The 21,817-nt window shown below is 39.6% G+C and overlaps 1 protein-coding gene across 1 annotated transcript in view; it reads left to right on the plus strand.

Moving 5' to 3' along the window:
* SND1 (staphylococcal nuclease and tudor domain containing 1) overlaps positions 1 to 21,817 on the plus strand; it is a 497,039-nt gene that overhangs the window by 174,576 nt on the left and 300,646 nt on the right. The window contains exon 11 of the mRNA XM_007526286.3: positions 14,673 to 14,762. Coding sequence (XP_007526348.1) covers positions 14,673 to 14,762 — 90 coding nt within the window. The remainder of the gene's footprint in view (positions 1 to 14,672; positions 14,763 to 21,817) is intronic.

The raw sequence follows: 21,817 nt of genomic DNA on the forward strand, positions 1-21,817 counted from the left end.
AAGTTTGTCCCTCCCCCCCAACATCATACACTGAAACTATCAAGAGTTTACTTTTGTATCTCTGCTTGATTTTGCCGTTTACAATGAAGTCATCTGCTTTACAGTCTCTGATTGTTATTTGTTAATACACTTCTGTAGTATAGATTGCTATTTAGTGATAGCCTCCAGAACACACTGACACTGGGAATTGTCACTGTTCAGCCACTGCTACACCAGTGGCATTCATTAGATGAATTTGCTATCAGGGCTATGAAGCTTCCCTTCTGTAAGTTTTACATCGATATGGGCTAAGCAATTTCACTTATCATTTAAAAGAAGCGCTGTTTGAATATTCAAAGATTTATCCTTTTGGTAGACCTTTTTGTTGGCCCAGGTTTATTCCCTCAGTATCTTATAGGAGTTTGACACTAAGCTAGGCACTTTCTAAGCACTGTAAAGATCTTTTTTTCTCTAACATAGCTCATCCCTTGTGGTCTGCTAGGGAAGATAAGACCTATATGAAGTAATTAATTTACTGTAATACAAGGTGGGAAGTGATTAGTCCTGTAACTTTGGCTTATCTGTTTTGTCTCTTGACATTTTACTTCCTGTTAACATCCATGCTAGATGCTGTAAAAAACTTAACTCAGCTAGGCAGCCTTGCTTCTTAGTAACTTTAAAAGTGTATATTTGTGTGGTCCAGGAGATGGCATAGTGGATAAAGCATTGGACTCTTAAGCATGAGGTCCTGAGTTCAATCCCTGGTAGCACATGTACCAGAGTGATGTCTGGTTCTTTCTCTCTCCTCCTTTCTCATTAATAAATAAATAAAATAAAATTTAAAAAAGTGTATATTTGGCTTTCCTGTTGCGGCTTTTCATTGCCTGAAATTTTCTCTTGATCGTGAACTTTTTGTACTCATATAGGTAGCCTTTTTCCTAATTTTTACATGACTTTGAAAAGATTTTGCCCAGTTTCTACTGCAAAGTCATGTGTAATGCCAGCTGACTTTTAAAGAGGAAAGGGAGGTAAACCAGGAGCTGCTGTAGCGGGAATTATGGCTGTGAGCCCAGCCTTCTGTTCTATTGACCAGCAACAAGCTACCCACTTTATCAAGAGATCATTTGTTGTCATCAAATACACGATGAATGCTTGATTTCAAGGCCCAGGACAGCTCTTTTTTTTTGTCTGCAACTTTAGGAGTGCTGAACTTAAAGCTTTGTTCATTTTAAGGATCCGGTGCCCTTTCTATCTCATTATCCCATTCTTACCAGCTGCATGCTCACTATTCCTCTAGGAACAATCGCACTCTCTCTACTCCCCCTTGGTGCAGATTTTATTTTCAGAGTACCTGGTGAGTGGGAGAATTTTTCCCCCTTCTTTTAACCCGATTACTTGGAAAGTGTTCTTACTCAGAGACACATGCTCCCTGAGTTTTAGTTTTTTTATGTCTTGGAGTTGCATTGCTTTCTTGGCCCTTAAGCTCTGTGAAGGTATTGGTTTTGCTTGTTTGTTTCTGTTCACTTATTCTCTTTCCAACCCCTGCAGAAGTATTTGTAAACCAAGTGGATGGACCATGGTCCCGTATCCCATCCCCTCCCTTGAAAATTTTTCTATTCTTTCTTTCTGGTTTAGGGAGAGTATTTCTCATATGTAAGCTTTATTACCTGCTTCAGGGGAGAGGTATAGGGAAAACGTCAAAATTACCTGTCTGTTTATGCCAATTTCTCAGACTCCTTCCACATATTTGGGTAGCTTGCACTGAACCCCATCATTACCAATAGCTATCATTATTTAACACTAAATTCAAGTATTTTTAGCATGTATTGTTAGATCCTCAAACACTGAATCAGAAGGATTAAGCAGCGTTGCCAGAGAAATTTGAAGGTCATTTAAAAACATAAGAACATTTCAGGGTATTTTGTAAGATTGAAAGCAAAGCCCCTTTTTAGTACCACACCTGTGATTTTTTTTTTTTTTTTTTTTTGAAAGCCAGATTTTTGCCTAGCTAGGGGCCTACACTAATAGCATTTCCCTGCACTATATCACTTTTTCATTCTGACAGAGAGACACAGGGATGGACACCACAGTGGTGCCATAATGCCTCCCATGTGGATTGGGGGATTGGGAGAGGAGGAAGGCAGAGCATTTACCCTACTATACCTGGCAAACTTTTTACTTTTCTTTTTTTTTTTTTTTTTTTTTTTTTTTTGCAACCAGGGTTATTGCTAGGGCTCAATGTCAGGTCCATGAATCCACTGCTCCCGGTGGCCATTTTTTCCTTTTTTATTTACCTTTTCACTTTTTGCATTATAAACTTCCTTCTTTGTATCTGGAAGATTTGCATGGCATGTATTGCATTATTGTGATTTTAGTACTTATCCAGACTATGGCTCTTTAATAGGCCCTTTTGACCTTTCAGAGGTATTTTGATTAAGAGCATGGTATGGCTAGTTGGGGAATTACTCTTTTTTTTTTTTCTGTGAAACAACTCCTGGGGAATGGTTGGTTCCTGATTGATAAATTGGAGCTTGAGCAAGGAAGATATATTTGTGAATCTTTACCCAGCTGCTGACTGTAGCTTTCCACTTAGCTGAAGTATTGCCTTCCTTCCTGTCTGCCTGCCTGCCTGCCTGCCTTCCTTTCTTCCTCCCTCCCTCCCTCCATCCCTCCCTCCCTCCCTCCCTCCTTCCCTCCCTCCCTCCTTCCCTTCCTCCCTCCTTCCCTTCCTCCCTCCCTCCCTCCTTCCCTTTCTTTTCCTTAGATTTCCTTTCATATAAATGATATGCTACTGTATATATTATGAGCTATGAAGTAGTGAACATCTCTGTAAATTCTATCTTCTGGCTTCCAAGGGAATTGAAAGGTCCTTGATTGTAAATATGCCTAGAGCATGTGGTAATGTTCCTGTTTTAAGTCTATAATTCATATGGAAATCACAGCCTTTGTTTATTAAAATGGCATGTGTGGCAGGGCCATTGGGACTGGTCCATTATTTACTGTTAGAAATTTTATCCATTTTAATCTGATAATGTCTGTTGTTATTTAAATTTAATAGTCAGTTTTAAAGTCTTCATAAAGTATAATTCTGCTTGGCTTCTTTAATTAATACATTACAGTTTAAGCTTCCTTTTAAAAAGTCAAAACTTGTTTTGACCCTGGTTATTTGAGAGCAATGTTTGCAGTTAAATAATTTATGACTGTTTCATGTGCTGTCTATGAAAGAGTATCTTTGTTGAAGAAAAAAGAGGAACTTAATGTATAGCTTAAGAAAAGAATGCCATTTATTCTAATGCAGTGAGATAAAAACAGGTGACATTGTGAGCAGTTGGGAAAGGTTGATCAAACAAGATTTGGGGAATTCCTATTCCTAAATATTTTTGACCTTGGGCAAAAACTTAGTGGTATGGAAAAATATAGGAACATTCCTTTCAAATTTGATATGATGTCATATTTCTTTCAGATATTTTATTTTTTTATTTTAAAGAGAAAGTATTAACAGTGGAATTTTCAATCCCATTTTGTCCCCTCTTTTACTTCCCTCCATTTTGTATTTATGAATGACCATTATCTTTCATTGCTGTGCATTTTTATAAATTTGCTACTTATGTAGCCTTATGAATAATGTTGCTTGTGTCTGTTTTTAGTGTATATTTAAATAGGGTTTTACTATAGTACTTTACAGCTTGCTTTTTCTGCTCGGTATTGTTTTTCAAATTTGTTATTGTTGCACTAATTTAATCACTTAGAACTTCACTACCCCGGCTCCCCACCTGCAGGGGAGTCGCTTCACAGGCGGTGAAGCAGGCCTGCAGGTGTCTATCTTTCTCTCCCCCTCTCTGTCTTCCCCTCCTCTCTCCATTTCTCTCTGTCCTATCCAACAACGACGACAACAACAATAATAACTACAACAATAAAACAACAAGGGCAACAAAAGGGAATAAATAAAAAATAAAATATTAAAAAAAAAGAACTTCACTGTATGACTGTTCTATAAACATTACTAACAATGTTTGTTTTACACATTTGAGGCTTTAATGGAATATATCCACCTGTAAGTAGAATTTTCTAACAGGGATACTAATTATTTAAGTTTAAAATGACTTCCAAAAGGAGAATGTAAGTATCGCACTTCCCAACTTATAAATATACAACAATTTGATTCATGGGAATCAAAGTAACATAGTATTATAATAAAAGCAGATACACAGATTAGTGGAGTAGAATTGAGATCGCAGAAATAAGGACAGGGACACACACACACATTTAATTTACAACAAAAGGGAACAGGAGTACAATAAAGAAAGAAAATTCTCTTGGAGAAAGGGTGTTGCAAATACTGGACATCCACATGCTAAAGAATGAATATAGACCTCTATCTCCATTAACTCAAAATGGGTTAGTGATTTAAATGTAAGACCCAAAGCTATAAATGTTCTAGAACAAAACATAGGCAATATTGGCTTTATATGGATATCTTTGGAAATTTGACTCTAGTAGTTATGGAAACTAAAGTCAAATTAAACTAATGGAACTATACATTAAACTTCTGTACAGTGAAGTGAAAGCTCATCCCATTACTGGATGGAGATATTTGCATATGCTAACTTGACAAAGGATTATAACTAAAATCTATGAATAACTCAACAACAAAAAAACAGGTAACTTTATCAAAAAATAGGTAGGATGTCTGCCCCCCCCCCCCCATCACCACTGTTATAGCTGGGACTTGATGCTGGCACTATGAATCCACTACTCCTGGTGGCCCTGACACCCCCTTTTTCCCCTTTTCTTTCTATTTTATTTTATAGAACAAATAGAAATTGAGAGGACAGGGAGTGATACAAGGAGATAGAAAGATAGGCACCTGCAGACCTGCTCCAACCTCATGAAGCTTGCCCCCTACACAGGAGGGTGTGAGGGCTTGAACCCAGAAGATTTTAATAGACAGTTTTTCAAAGGATACATACAAATATTCAACAAGGACATACAAAGGATATTATCACTTATTAGAGGAAAAGCAAATAAATGACAAGGATAAAGAAAAGTAAGTGAAAACACAAAGTGAAACTTGGACTGGGCGTGACATATTGCACGACAGCAAAGAACTCTGGGGAAGGAAGGATACAGTCAGGAAGAAGGGACATTGGGGTCCTACTGTTTCTACTAGAGACCATCAAGGGAAGTTGTGCCCATGTGTTAAAGACTTTAACAATAATCTTGCCGTTTGAAACAAAGTCATTGTGACTTGAAAGGGTTAGACTAAGCAGACGAAGAAAGACAGTGCAGAAGAATAGATAGAAGTCTCGCAGGCAAACCCTTGGTACCTGATTGTAGAACTGAAATTATCACAGAATGAAGAAGCCCCAAGGATTCTTGGGCCTCAATTAAGTGATGGTGAAACATTAGTACTGTAAGGGCATGGTTTGATAGTATACATCTGAAGATGTGTGGATCTTTACTCTGAAAGCATGTATAGGAATCTAAGACTCAGTTTCAAAGTTAGAAAGAAAAAAACCTTTTAAAAATGATGCAGAGAATCACCATATGAAAATATCACAATAGCTGCAGCATTTTATACTATTTCTGGCAGTTAAAGGGTACCTCTATTCCTCTACATCCTTACTTCTAGAACTTTTACAAATATAATGGATGTGCTACAGTAACTCAATTTGCAGGTCCCTCATTTTAAATGAAGTTATACCCAATTTTCACTTAATATCTAGTTGGAGCTATTTGGTACAATGCCTGTTTTTTCTCCTGTTTAAAAAACTGATTTTTTTTTCTCCTCCAGGGTTATTGCTTGGCCCTGTGCCTGCACCACGAATCCACCATTCCTGGAGGCCATTTTTCCTCCCTTTTGTTGCCCTGGTTGTTGTAGCCTCATTGTGGTTATTGTTATTGCCATTGTTGATGTTGTTCGTTGTTGGATAGGACAGAGAGAAATGGAGAAAGGAGGGGAAGACAGAGAGGGGGAGAGAAAGACAGACACCTGCAGACCTGCTTCACCGCCTGTGAAGCGACTCCCCTGCAGGTGGGGAGCTGGGGGCTCAAACCGGGATCCTTAGGCCGGTCCTTGCGTTTTGTGCTTAACCCACTGCGCCACCGCCCAACCCCCTAAAAAAACGATTTTTCTTAGGAGTCGGGTGGTAGTGCAGCAGGTTAAGTACAGGTGGTGCAAAGCGCAAGGACCGGCATAAAGACGCTGGTTCGAGCCCCCGGCTCCCCACCTGCAGGAGAGTTACTTCACAGGTGGTGAAGCAGGTCTGCAGGTGTCTGTCTTTCTCTCCCCCTGTCTTCTCCTCCTCTCTCCATTTCTCTCTGTCCTATCCAACAACAACAACATCAGTAATAATTACAACAATAAAACAACAAGGGTAACAAAAGGGGATAAATAAATATTAAAAAGAAATTTTTAAAAAAAAATCTGATTTTTCTGTTTGTCCATTATTTATTATGTCTTAGTACTCAGAGGAGAACCACTCTTAAAGGTGAACTATTCATCCCCTGACCTAAAGAGAGATGTTCTCTCCATGTGTCTTTATGGACATTGCTTTAGTAGTACTCTTCTACGTTAGCACTTACTTTCTTTCATGCAATTTTTATTTCTTCAATCTAAAATTTAGTAAATAAATGCCATGACTTCTATGCCAGCTGCCACACAGATTTTAGAGAGGTTGTACATACTCATTTTCTCTAGTCCTTCTCTTCCCACCCCTATTTTAATAGTATTTTAATTTTTTTAATATTTATTTTATTTATTTCTTCCCTTTTGTTGCCCTTGTTGTTGTATTGTTGTAGTTATTATTGTTGTTGTCGTTGTTGGATAGGACAGAGAGAAATGGAGAGAGGAGGGGAAGACAGAGAGGAGGAGAGAAAGATAGACACCTGCAGACCTGCTTCACCGCCTGTGAAGCGACTCCCCTGCAGGTGGGGAGCCGGGGTTCGAACCGGGATCCTTATGCCAGTCCTTGTGCTTTGCGCCACCTGCACTTAGTATTTTAAAATTTTTACTAGTTATTTATTTACAGAATTATGCCATAATAGGCATATTGTCACACAGTTCCCACCACCAGAGTTCTGTGTCCCTGTGTCCCTATCCCCTTAACTGGAAACTACAGTGGTTCTCACAAGGTCACAGATATGGGATGACTATTATTTCTATAACTGTCTGTCTGTCTGTCTGCCTGTCTATCTTTGTCTCTCTGTCTATCCCATTTATTCTATGGTACTGCCTTCTCTTTCTGTCTAAATCACACCTACACCTATTACTAATTCTAAACTTCTTCATATATTATGAGCTTCTCTGTGTGTCCTAATGGAATTGGGTTTCTCTGGTTAACATTTCTTCCACTCCAGGAATATGGACTAAAATTATTTATAGGGTGCCAAAGGTAGGATTGTGGGCTTCTGTAGTTGCTTCTCCACTGCACGTGGACATTGGCAGGTCAATCCATACCCTCAGCCTGTTTCTGTCTTTCCTAGTGGGTTGAGCTCTGCAGAGGTGAGTTTCCAATATACTTTGATGAGGTTGTCTGCCCAGGCATGTCAAGATGGAATCATAATAGCACCTGCAACTTGGTGGCTGCAATTTTGTAAGATATAAAGCAGGGCAAGATATTTAATAAAGAGGAATCAAAAAGTAGGAATAGAGCAGATGAGAATAAGGATCTTAGGATGGAAAGAAGTCTATTTTAGGTATGTTCCTAGGGGCTTGTAACTTTATTAACTTATGCTTGAGCTTCATAGCTAACATGGAGGTGGACTAAAATTATTATCTGGGAAGATGGTGTCAGAGTTGAGAATAAAACTATAAATCTATAAATGATGAAACTCTATTAATACCAACAACAAGTGCTGGAGAGGTTGTGGGGATAAAGGGAATCTCCTTCACTGCTGGTGGGAATATAAATTGGTCCAACCCCTGTGGAGAGCAGTGTGGAGAACTCTCAAAAGCCTAGAAGTGGACTTGCTCTGTGACCCTGCAATTCCTCCCCTGAGAATAAGGTACCAGACATACCATTCCAAAAAGATTTGTTTATACTTATGTTCATAGCAGCACAATTTTTTTTAATATTTATTTTATTTATTCCCTTTTGTTGCCCTTGTTGTTCTATTGTTGTAGTTATTATTGTTGTTGTTGGATAGGACAGAGAGAAATGGAGAGAGGAGGAGAGAAAGATAGACACCTGCAGACCTGCTTCACCGCTTGTGAAGCGACTCAACTGCAGGTGGGGAGCCGGGGTTCGAACCGGGATCCTTATGCCGGTCCTTGTGCTTTGCGCCACCTGCGCTTAACCCGCTGCGCTACAACCCGACTCCCCCAGCAGCACAATTTTTAATAGCCAAAACCTGAAGCAACCCAGTTGTTCAACAAAAGATGAGTGGCTAAGTAAGTTGTGGTATATATACATAATGGAATACTACTCAGCTATAAAAAACGATGAATTTACCTTCTTCACCCCATCTTGATTGGAGCTGGAAGGAATCATGTTAAGTGAGACAAGTCAGAAAACAGAAGGATGAATATGGGATGCTCTCACTCATAGGCACAAGTTGAAAAACAAGATCAGAAGAGAAAACACTAACCAGAACTTGGACTGGAGTTGGTGTATTGCACCAAAGTAAAAGACTGTGGGGTGAGGCATGGGGGTCTTGCAACATGATATCATAGGAGGACCTGGTAGGGGTTGTATTGTTATGTGGAAGAACTGGGAAATTTTAAGCATATACAAACTATTGTATTTCACTGTCAACTGTAAATTATTAATCTCCCAGTAAAGAAATTAAAAAAGAGAGAGAGCTGAAACAGTAAATAAGCACAAGGATGTTTTCTACCTCATTAGGTTCATAGAAACATATGAAACATAGAGAAGGGTATAGCTTCTTTGTCCAGGTATAAAGTAGAAACTCTAAATGTATGGAGATATAATTTAACAGCAATTAAAAACAAAATAGAAATTGGTATTTGAAAAAAAAATCTATAAATACCATCAACTGTTTACCCCATCTACATGACTCAGGGTGTGTGTGTGTGTGTGTGTGTGTGCGCATGCACACGTGTGTGTGTGTGTTTATGTATATTTTGCACAGGAGCCTGTGTAGCCTCTGAGTCTCTGTCAGCCTTAGCTCACAGTCCATGGTCCCATTTGGGAATATTCTAGGCTGCCCTCATTTCAGGACCAGTCTTCCTCAAGTCTGCCTCATCCAAGCAATCCTTGTCAGGTTTCTGATGACCCATACTTTACTTGGATATGCAAACCTTAGCCCTCATTTCATTTTTTTTGACTGCTAGGACATAACAGTAGTAGTCTTGCTCATATTGATTGCTTCATCTCAGTCTCTTTTGGCTATATTTATCTTTTTTTTTTTTTTTGTATTCTAGTTTTGTAGTGGTTCAAGTCTTAAGTCCTTTTCTTGAATTTAAAAACATACCAACAACTCCCAAATGCATGTCACTAGTTCAGATAGTTCCTCCTTTCTATCTAGCCAACTGCCAGCTCAGTATCTTCACTTAGTGGCGAAAGATCAGCGTTTCCATACCTGTATTTTCTATTTGTTCTCTTCACTTCTCATTTGGTCACCCCATCTATGATCCCATTTGCTCAGACAAAAAACCTTTACGTCAGACACTTTTCACATTCCATCCTTTTCAGAATATTTCCAGACTTTGACCGCTGGAAATAGCTCTAGACTACCTCCCTTGTGTGTCAACTGTCTTGATGTAATCATTTGCTGCTCAGATTACTGTCAAATTTTCTTAAATTGGTCTCCCTTTCCTACACCATTTCCTGCTATAGCGGCCATTTTCATCACAGTGGCCACAAAGTAATCCTTTCAGATATGAAGTTAGATCTGTCTTCATCTCCTAATGCTCTCCCCATTGTACTGTGCTGTATCCACAATGCTGTCTTTTTGTCCCTAATTTATGGTTTTTGTATTGACTAATCTTTCTGCCATTCTCCTGGCGTCCCATAGCTGAGACTTGGCTAAAATGTAATCTTCTCATTGAGGCCAGCCCTGATCACATTACTGGTGTGATTCTGAAACTCTGTTCCTGTTCCTACTCATCCTGATTATCCTGTTCTGCTTTTTTCTCATGCATCTCACTTAGCACCTTTGTGATGGCTTTCCTTCTCTCTCTCCCTGTCTCTGTCTTTATGATCAATCTTTTCAGTAAGGAGTTAGAGCCACATTAATCCACTTTTTTCTTTTAAATGTTTGCTTATTTAGACTTGTATGGGAAAAAAGAAACCACTACAATATCCCCAGGACAGTAGGATTTTTTTGGTTGGGGAGGTAAAGACTACTTTTTCCCCCCCAGCTATATTAAGGATTAGGTAAAGTAAGACTTTGACATGGCTTGATAGTAAAGTTTCCATCCAACATGAGTATTGAGTAGAGGACTCATTTTGATCATTGGTAAAAAAATAACTGCTGTTAACATGCCTGGCGAGGCTTTAAATGCTGAACATTGGGTGTTGGCCCCCTCTCCAAACCAGGGGGAGTTAGAACTGACTAAAGTAATCTCTAATGTGACTTGTTGCAGGACTTGTATACCATATCATTTCTCAGCATGAACCGAGATTGCAGCACATATTGACTTGTATATTGTCCGCCCACCCAATAAAGCTAGCATTCTTTTCTATTTTTATTTTTTTAAAAAAATATTTCCATGTAAATTAGAATCTAAAGTAGACAGTACTTTTCAGCAGGCAAGATTCAACTAAAGTCCTGTTTTCTCAGAATACATTCCATACCTCAATTGCCTCTTAGAGATTTCAAAGGCTTTTATGTACCTGGTAATTTGGAGGAATTGCTTTTATTTTGTGGTTTCTTAGGGACTTCTAATATCTCTCTTGTAAGATGTTTACAGATGTCAATAGCTACTAGCTCTGAAGGGTTGGAGTAACTAGATCATTCTGTTTTCACTTGTGGTATCTTGTTTTCAGCTTGTGCTATTAGTTCTTTTGTAGCTTTATGAGAAACTTATTAGATTCTGTAGATGGCCTGTTTTTTTTTTTTTTTTTTTTTTTTTAATGGGATGTATGCTTATATAGTATTTCTTTTCTTTCATTCTTTGGAAGACATTTTGAATTGGCCCAGTCCTCTTGCGTATATTTGTATAATTGTTCAGACATTTTCCACATGGAGTTAAACCTTATCTCATATTCTTTATTTTGAATGCTCAATGGAGGTGGATTTCTTGCCTTTAATCCATCATTTTGGAGTTGCAGTCAACTAACATACTGTTATTCCTTTCAGTAGAGTAAGTTCAGAAATTCAGATTTTGTGGCCAATCCTATAAGGGTATGTAAGGCAAATGTCGATATTTTGTGCAATTCATTTTCAAAACTGTTGTTCACTTGGATTTGTGTAATCACATAGCCACTCTCTGTAAATAGATTGTCCTCTATTGCTTGGTGAATATGAATACATTGGTACTGCTCTATTCCTGAGGGCTGATTCTTATAGCCATTGATTTTTTTTCTTTATTAAAAATCCTGTTTATTGCTGGCACTTGGCACCTTCTATCTAGCCAGCTTTCTTACTGAATCATTGAGTGTCATCACAATCCCTATTTTGGTCTCATGTATTATACTTAGCTCCTCAGTAGCGACCCACTATTTTCATTTGGCTGCCTGGACATTTATAAAATATCCATAATCATGTCCATCTGTCTTTGTGTTACCCAGTTCTCCTTCAAGCTACCAGGCAACTCTCATGTGTCCCATTTTTCTTGTTATTTTCAGTATGAAGGCCCCAATGTTAAATTACTCCTTACAGACTTTAATGTTTAGGGCCTCACTTCATTTATTAGAAAGCGATCATGATACCCCAGCCTATGACACAAACTTGGCCATCCTCTTTGTTCCAGTTTAGATTCCTTGACTTCTCACAAATCATCTGGGAACAGATGCCTCAGTTTTCTAGAAGATCACTGGAATGATGGTCATGCTACTGCCTTTTTGTTGTTTTATTAGGGGATACAGAAGATGCTTGACTGATGTTTTGAGACTCAAACTCAAAAAAAAAAAAAAGGATTAACTACATTGTAAAAGATTTTCATGGAAATTATATCAAATTGAAATAATGCCTATATATTTTCATATTCTCTCTGTCACTCTCCCCCCCCCCCTCAGTTTTCACCCCCCCCCCATGCTGTTTCCCTGGGCCTCACATGTATTTTTATATGGGATAAGAGGGGTACAGTTCCACATAATTCCCACCACCAGAACTCCCTATCCACACCCCTCCCCCCCAAAGCTTTCCTATCTTTATCCCCCTGGGAGTATGGACCCAGGCTCATTATGGGATGCAGAAGGTGGAACGTGTGGCTTCTTTAATTGTTTCCCTGCTGAACATGGGCACTGACAGGCTGATTCATACTCCCAGCCTGCTTTACTTTTTACTACTCTCTGCCACCAGGGCTATATTATTGGGGCTTGATGCCTATACAAGTGCTCCACTGCTCTTAGTGGACCTTTGTTTTGTTTTGCTTTCTTTATTTTTAATAGTGGGCGAGGGAGACATAGAGGGATCTAGCATATAGGATACAGTATATAGAAAGGGACAGTGAGACAGAGCGACATAGTACTGCTTCACCACTTGTAATTCTTAACCCTTCAGTTGGGGATAGGTGTGTTTGATTCTGCATTCTCACACATGGTGTGTGTGTGTGTGTGTGTGTGTGTGTGTGTGTGTGCGTATGTATGTGTATGTGTATGTGTATCTTACCAGGTGAGCTATCACTTGACCCCTGCAATGTTTAACTGCTGTATTCTGAATACCCAGGTTTTGCTAAGATCCTGGAGGAGTCATCTGTCTTCTTTCACTTGACCTCAGCACTGTCAGTGTCATTCACTTAAATGCTTTTATTAAAATGTTTTTTATTTGGGAGTCATTGGCTAGTGAAGAAAACAAGTAATGGAAATACTTCTTTGAGTACAGAATGAATTCTGTACAGAAATACTTGTTTCATTAGATGTGTTATTGATATCAACGTGGAGGTTAATCATCTAAGAGGGAGAAGCAGCCACTTGCCTTTAGGTTAGGAGTTAGTTTTTTATTTTCTCCTGTGTTTCTGAATGTATATTCAGATATTCATAGCTTCTGAAGATACCCAGATATGCACATGTCTCTTCTTGCATAGGTGCTTTTTAAAAATATTCTGAATATTTCTTTTACATCTAGTTTATTCAGTGACTGTGTTCTATGTTGACCACAGAGAACAGAAAGAGACAGGACCTCTGTTCTCACAGAGCTTAGAAGCTAGTGGTAGGGAGACACTAAGTAGAAGTTATGCTAACTACTATATACTGGATCTAGGCTACAAGTAACATAGACTATGAACTATCTACAATGTGTTTCTAATCTTATTACCCGTCTAACCAGCACCTTCCTATTTCCTGTATATGTCATCCAACCCCCATATCGTCATCAAAATGCAGAATTCTCTTGAATTGTTATGCTTTTCATGATGATTTAGAATATTTTATTCTTTCTCTTTTATCACCTGATATTTCTTAAAATGGTCCTAACTTCCTTTTTAATTTTCTTTTTAAAAAATATTTATTTATTTAGTTATTCCCGTTTGTTGCCCATGTTGTTTTATTGTAGTTATTATTGTTGTCGTCATTGCTGGATTGGACAGAGAGAAATGGAGAGAGGAGGGGGAGACAGGGGGAGAGAAAGGGAAATACACCTGCATACCTGCTTCATCACTTGTGAAGCGACTCCCCTGTAGGTGGAGAGCCGGGGGGCTCAAACCCGGATCCTCATGCTGGTCCTTACGCTTTGTGCCATGTTCACGCTTAGGCCGCTGCACTACCGCCCGACTCCTTTTAAATTTTCTATACATTCTCACATCTGACAAACACACACACATTAAATATATGCACACATATATTCCCTCTCAGTAAGAGTTCTATTTCTTAGAGCAATAATCTTCTAAGTGGTGTCCATATGCGTGTATTTTGTGAGTCTGTGTATTGAAATGCTATTTATCTGTTCTCTCTACTGCTGCTTACCTGCTCTCTTTTTCAAACTCCAATTTTGTTACTAGTTCTTTCCTGTTTTGTACACTCACATTAAGTCCCACTTATTAATGAAACATATTCTGATTGCTTTCTTTCCACTTCCCTGAGCTCTTACATCACTTAGTCCCTAGTCTCATCACGTAATTTAGCACTTGTACAAAATGGCTTTGTGTTGCTGTTTCATTTCTATGGGGTATAAAACTTTTGAATGCAGGATTATGATATATATGTTCACAGTGCTTTGTGTGGGGCTAATAGTTGATCGGTGCTTAATAAAGGCTTAGTGTTTAATTTAGTTCAATTCCTACTAGGCCTATAAATATTTGAAGGGCGCTAGTACATACTGATCTTCCTCTATACTGCAGTTTCTATAACTGTTTCCCCTGTTGATGCATATTTAGTTTGTTTCCAGTTTGGGTAATCACAAACATTCTGTTGCTTATTTTTTGAGCCTGTCATGTAGAAAAAATAATCTTATTTTCTATCTAAGCATTTCCAGCCCAGTATTTATCAGTCATTTACAATGTATGTAGCACTTTGTGACACTTGTGAGGTCGAGAACATTTTTCAGATGCATTCCAGCATTTTGCGCTACTTGTTGTGTTCAAACTCTTCCCCCCCCATTACTGATGTCGTATTTTATTTTATTTTTAGGATAAGAATAAGAAACTCCGCCCCCTCTATGACATTCCGTACATGTTTGAAGCCCGGGAATTTCTCCGAAAGAAGCTTATTGGGAAAAAGGTAAGCGACGATAGAAACATATTTTTTTTTTATTTTTAAATTTTTTATTTAAGAAAGGATTAGTGAACAAAAGCATAAGGTAGGAGGGGTACAACTCCACACAATTCCCACCACCCAATCCCCATAACCCACCCCCTCCCATGGTAGCTTTCCCTTTCTCTATCCCTCTGGGAGCATGGACCCAGGGTCGTTGAGGGTTGCAGAAGGTAGAAGGTCTGGCTTCTGTAATTGCTTCCCCGCTGAACATGGGCGTTGACTGGTCGGTCCATACCCCCAGTCTGCCTCTCTCTTTCCCTAGTAGGGTGTGTCTCTGGGGAAGCTGAGCTCCAGGACACATTGGTGGGGTTTTCAATCCAGGGAAGCCTAGCCAGCATCCTGGTGGCATCTGGAACATGGTGATTGAAAAGAGAGTTAACATATGAAGCCAAACAATTTGTTGAGCAATCATGGATCCCAAGCTTGGAATAGTGGAGAGGAAGTGTTAGGGAGGTACTCACTGCAAACTCTAGTGTAATCCTGCTTTCAGGTATATATTTTGCAGTAGTTTATGGATACGTGTGCACATAAGCTCTCTCTCACAGAAACTGGTGTATATCTAGGTTATGGGACTTTGTTAGAAAGTGAACTACCTGAGATGAAATTAGAGTGTACTATTAAAGGAAAGGTCTCACCCAAGTAATGAAGCTGAAGGGTTGTCATTCCACACGTGAAGTCTCTGGATACAGTCTGAGGTGAAGCATGTTGAGATGGCAATCGTTGCTTTGGTTAGGTTGTGATCGGCGGATGCAATATTATTTGGTTTGGATTGGGAGATGCATACAGGAAAGTGGTCCCTATCCAAGGGTGCCAGGACTGGGGGAAGTAGGGGCTCTATAGTGAAGATGTGAGGTTCCTGCTGTCTTAGGGTTCAAAAAGACAATCAATAGTTAATATTATTATCACATTATTTGTTAATTGGGTTAACTTTGAAAAGTCCCTTTGTTATGGTTTGCTGTACAGTACCCAGTATCTTGTATATAGCTGTGCTATTGGAAGCTTCTAATCTACTTGGTCTAGGCTTTTGAGAGAGTCCGCATATCAAATACATAGCCTATATATTAAAAAGATTCAGTTTGTCTTTTGAGAAACTTTGAGACATACAGTTGATAGAAACATATTTACAAGTGGTCGGGAATTATTTTCAGCTGGGCCCTTCTGATAGAATGCTGGAGCCTAGCAGATGAAGCCCCTTCACCAAGTCAAGTGGAATTACTTTGATATGAGGAGAGGTGTGCCTTTGTTTGGAGAAGTGGTATCCCTCGGGAGAGGTTCAAAATTGGGGCCCTGACCACACTGTGATTGCCAGAGCTATCACGGCATATTCTTTGCTGGGTCCAGGCTCAATTCCAGTTTTAATAATTGCATATTGCCGTGAGCTCCATTCACTTGGCTCTCTAGTTCTCTCCAGCCACCTCCATTAAAAGTCTAGTGCTGTGGGATTTGCCAGTGGGGAAGGTTGTTGCTTTCTGTTGCCTTTCTTCTGAGTGAGAGGCTGGTTCTCTTGGAAATGAGAGGCTCTCCTGGATTTGGAACATCCTCCTGAAATGTACTATGGGGTAAACACCACCCCCCCCCTTCTATGCTTTGTCCTGTTTCCTGTCTCTTCTTCTGTAGGGACTGTGGGAACCCTAGTGGGAAGGGAGTGCTTCGTTTCTTATGGATCCTTTTGTGTAGGACATTGACTTCTATCACAACAGCTCAAGGCTCCCTAAAAGGATATTTCTTTGTCTACATCATGCAAAATATTCTGACACCCACTGTAGAATTTGCTGTCCTGACAGAGAGTGAGCTTTGGATGGCTCCTGATTAACCCCCCCGCTCCCCAACCTCCTCGCATTGAATATTCTGTACAATTGGCTTGTGTTACTAATAATAGTTAACTGAGTTGCAGTTTGAAGAAAACCTTTCCTGGGAGCTACTGTGCTGCCTATTTTCTTTACTTTGCATTAGTGGAATTTCTTCTGCGAAGAATTTTGGGGGTTGACTTTTTTTAAAAGCCATATCTTCTGAACTGTAAAGTCATTGTGCAATGACACATTGAAGTCACGTTAGTAGTCTTTGTCTCAATGTCAGTTTTGTCATTATTGGTGATGTGACAGGTTTGATGAAGTTCTGGCTTTTGAACAAATGCCAAAGTATAGTAGGTCTTATGTATAAATACAGCCAATTTCGTAGTCACTGGGATGATAAATTATAGTAAGGATTAGGAAGTTGTGCCTGAGATGGAAATGCTAATTTTGAGGTAGAGAAACCAAACTGGATTCTATAAAACAAGTATAAAAATCTCCTCAGGTTCCTTGGGAGAACAGGCTCATTTGTCATTGTATAAAACCTGACAGAATGCTATGTTCATTCATGAAGTGTAGTGCAAATGATGGCTTAAAAGCCTCTCTAAATTTCTAGATATCCTGTTATCAGATCTAGGGTCCAGCATCTATATTTCACCCAGTTGATATATCACTCATTTACTGGCTCATAAACAACAGCATTGAAATGAACAGGGATTCCCCTCACAGGTAGGTGCCCACTTCTGTTGAAATTCATCAAGAATCACATCTCAAAGAGTGGCAGCACATATTGATGGGTGTGAGGCCATTTGGGTGGCAAGTTATGGCACCCACCTGGTTACCTTGATTTGGGTGGCATGTTATGGTACCTACCTGGTTACCTTGACTATTGCCAACTCTGCTTCTCTCCATGCATGGGAGTTCTGATTACAGTTTAATGCAGCAGCTGCTGAGTACTCCTCAAAGGTTAGTGCAGAGCTGTACGCTCCATCTCTGGGTGCCAGGCCTTTGTACAGCCTTCTTTTCTCTGGATGAAAGGGTTGACCTAAAGTGTCCGGGGTGGAAATTCTTAAGTAGTTTGGTCCCTTCTTTGTGGGAAAGGCTTCTTTTCCTGGTCCTTCAGCATCAAAGTTGACTGGATTATATTTGTGCTGAGCCCAAGTTTTGTCCCCCATGGTGACATTGTATAAGTGATAAATACTGTATCCCCTGTGTGGGGAGCAGGATGCAGCTCAGCTCTGCTGGGCTGGAACATTCCTGATGCAGACTGCTTTTCCTGACTCACCATCTGAAACCTTTTGCTTGTCTTCTGGGCCTAGCAGTTGCGACAGCAAACACCCATGTGCTCTAAAGTCTGAGAGCAGGCAGGGCATCACTGCCTTGGGGGGCTGGTGGAGATGGCTAGCACATCATTGCACATTTCTGCCAATTCCCTTCAGACCTCTGCAGCTGTTCGGTGTGGCACATGGTGATTAAGAGGCACTGAGAGGGAGCATGTGCGCTTATGTGCCTGTGTGCACGAAAGCTGATTAGGGCAGCCTGTCACAGCTTAAGCAAGAGAATGGAGGTAAAATCATCTTCTCTGCCCAGACTATTATTTGGCCAGCCCAGAGTGTCTATAGTGTGACAGTTCGCAGGGACTTTTAAAAGAGCTAGAAATAAGATTGAAGGTAAGCTGTATAGGAGCTGTGTTGGATTTCATGGCCTCCATTTCACTGTACTCATGAAAATTTTTGCATTGATGCATTTCTAAGATTTACTTCTGGTTAAGTACCTTAATTGAAGTCACCATACACATCTGTCTTGGCTTCAAGATTTATTCAACTGAAAATATCATTTGCCTTCCCTTTTCCATGGGGTCATAACAAGAATACTGAATGGTACTTGTCTTTCATTTTTCCCAGATGGCAATAAAGGGAGGTATGTGGTTTGGTTTGTTCAATAGTACTGCTACTACTAGCAGAGCCTTCCACTTTCATTCAGTAATTTCTCCCTGGCTCTAAATAGATAGAAACATTATGTAACTAATTTGACTGGTATCCTAACTGGGGTGTTTTTCCATGTCCTTCTCTGTTAGGTCTGCTGACGTTCCTGCTTTTTCAATCCACTGCACTGATTGGGTGGTATCTGATTAGATGTGGCAGGAGGGTACAAGCTTCCACAAATCAATATGTCCTCTTGGGACAGTGTGTACATGTTTTCCAGCTTTGGACAATGCCAGGAAGATACCTGTGTATCTTAGAAACTGCCTGAATTGCTATACTGCCTGCTAGAAACCTTTCCTCCCCATCGCAAGTATCACCTGCCATCTGCTCTGTTACTAGATGCTTATGGAAGATATTCATAGTAAACAGCGACTTGCTAATTTCTTCTAGGGTTCTTCATGTCCCTTCTGTTGCACAATGGAATTCATGGAAACTTCATGTCTTTCCTTTTCCGAGAATGATGTCTTATGTGTGTATAACAGGATAAAATTGATGACATCTTGAAAGAACAGGGCTATAGTCTTCTGATAGCAAGAACAATTTCTTTTCCTAAGCCCCCCCCCCCCACCTTAATACTTAGAGGTCAGCCAGTAGAAAGAAATTCATATGCCCAAGTCAGTTTGCTTTCTGTGGAATAATGGGTGTGTTCATTTAGATTTTTTCCCCCCAACAATTCAATCTCTTTTGAGTAGAATCTCAAAATACTTTTTAGCCATGTTATATAGCATTTGTAAATGACATGAATCATTATAATTGTTGTCTTTTAATTGCAGAATTTCTTTTACCATGGTAACCATTGTATTCAAAGTTGTAACTTGTTTGGACAATTGAAGGGTCAGAAAATGTACAAGAGATGGAACTTTAAGAAGCCAGAGTTCCCTAAAGCTTCAGCCCTAGCAACTAATGCTCAGACCAGGGTCTTCTATTTCTGGAAACCTCTGCCCAAAAGTATATATGTCTGCTTCCTAAATTTTTTTTAAATCACTTTCTGTTGAGTAAGCTATTTTGAAGATAAGGCTTATTTGACAACTGATGGCCATCTTCCTATGATTTTCATCGCATTGAATTTTTTTTTTTCTTTGAACTAGATTGACTGAGGCACTTAAAACTGAGCATTTTTCTTTCTTTTTAAAAAATATTTTTAAACATAAATCAATTAATTCTTTTGTCTTTGTTTCCTTTCACCAGAGTATTGCTCAGCTGTGTCTTATGGTGGCACTGCAAGGTCATGCCTGAGGCATGAATGCCATTTCTATAATCATTATGCTATGTTTCCATATACATTGTTCTAGATAAGAGCAAACATTTGGGAAGCTTGTGAGTTATAATTATTTTTGAGACATATATCAAATTTATATATAAATTGCATGATAATTATATAATTGTATTATATTTCCAAGGTCCATAATTGTGAAGACATAGCGATTTTAGGGGTAGATGGTGATGTTCTCTGTATGTATGTTCCAACTTTAAATTTCGCCATTTAAAACTGAACTGATGATATTCTGTCATTAGAGTTGATGTCCTCAGTGTTCTTGGGGGTACACCACTATTTATTGCCATTAGAGAAATGTCTTGCCCTCCTAGTCCTTTATTCTTTTTCCAAACCCTTCACAACTGCTGTGTGTATGTGTGAATGTTTCCTCTTCTTGCTACTGTCCTGCTGATCCTTTGCCTTAAAGCTCCTCTTACCTGGAGTCCTGGGGCCTTTTTATTGACTTGCAGCTTAAGTGAGCTTTCCAGATGGCAGCCACATCATGGTACCCTTTGCCTACAGCTATTGGCTTCACATTGTTTCTTGGGGGGTGGGGGGGTTCCAGTGTAATAAGGTTCTACCCTGCTTCTCAGATGTAACTTCAACCCCATTCTCCCTACTACTTCCTAGCCACCTTCTGGCATTCCTTAGGTTTGTTACTAAAATGCATTCTGTTATCTTCTCAAGGGTTTACAATTTCTTCTGTTTAGGATGCCCTCTTTGTCTTCATTTCCCTCTCTTTCCGTATCTTTTTCTGATCCATGTGAAATCTGACTTACTGGAGGAAGACTTTTTCGACAAGTCCCCATTTTAATAATTTGACCTGTTTATGATTTTTCTTTTTTTTCTTTTTTTATTTTCCCTTTTGTTGCCCTTGTTTTTTTATTGTTGTAGTTATTATTATTGTTGTTATTGATGTTGTCGTTGTTAGATAAGACAGAGAGAAATGGAGAGAGGACAGGAAGACAGAGGGGGAGAGAAAAACAGACACCTGCAGACCTGCTTCACCAGCCTGTGAAGAGACTCCCCTGCAGGTGGGGAGCAAGGGGCTCGAACCAGGATCCTTACGCAGGTTCATGAGCTTTGTGCCACGTGCGCTTAACCTGCTACGCTGTTGCCTGACTCCCTGTTTATGATTTTTCACAACACTAGTCAATATACTTAAGAGATTATCTGTGTTTCTTTTTTAGATGTATTATTTAAGGTGATTAATGCCTACATCTGCTGTTTTTGCCATGCTATTGTCCAGTTCATATAGTTTATGTTTTGTAAAAAGTAGATGTTTATTAAATTCCAATTGAATTAACTTGAGGGGAAAAATGGAACACTGGTCACTGTTCACCCAAACAGGATACTATGTAAACTGTAAGAAATGGGATGAGGTCACCTCTTTTTTTTTTTTTTTTTTATTTAAGAAAGTATTAATTAACAAAACCATAGGGTAGGAGGGGTACAATTCCACACAATTCCCACCACCCATTCTCCATATCCCACCCCCTCCCCTGATAGCTTTCCCATTCTCTATCCCTCTGGGAGCATGGACCCAGGGTCATTGTGGGTTGCAGAAGGTAGAAGGTCTGGCTTCTGTAATTGCTTCCTCGCTGAACATGGGCCTTGACTGGTCGGTCCATACTCCCAGTCTGCCTCTCTCTCTCTCCCCAGTAGGGTAGGTCTCTGGGGAAGCAGAGTTCCAGGACACATTGGTGGGGTCTTCAGTCCAGGGAAGCCTGGCCGGCATCCTGACGACATCTGGAACCTGGTGACTGAAAAGAGAGTTAACATACAAAGCCAAACAAATTGTTGAGCAATCATGGACCCAAAGCTTGGAATAGTGGAGAGGAAGTGTTAGGGGGATACTCACTGCAAACTCTAGTGTACTTCTGCGTTCAGGTATATATTTTGCAGTAGTTTACAGATACGTGTGAACATATGCTCTCTCTCACAGAAACTGGTGTATATCTAGGTTTTGGGACTTTGTTAGAAAGTGAG

This window comes from Erinaceus europaeus, chromosome 8 (genome assembly GCF_950295315.1).
Source record: "Erinaceus europaeus chromosome 8, mEriEur2.1, whole genome shotgun sequence".
Classification (NCBI taxonomy): Eukaryota; Metazoa; Chordata; class Mammalia; order Eulipotyphla; family Erinaceidae; genus Erinaceus; species Erinaceus europaeus.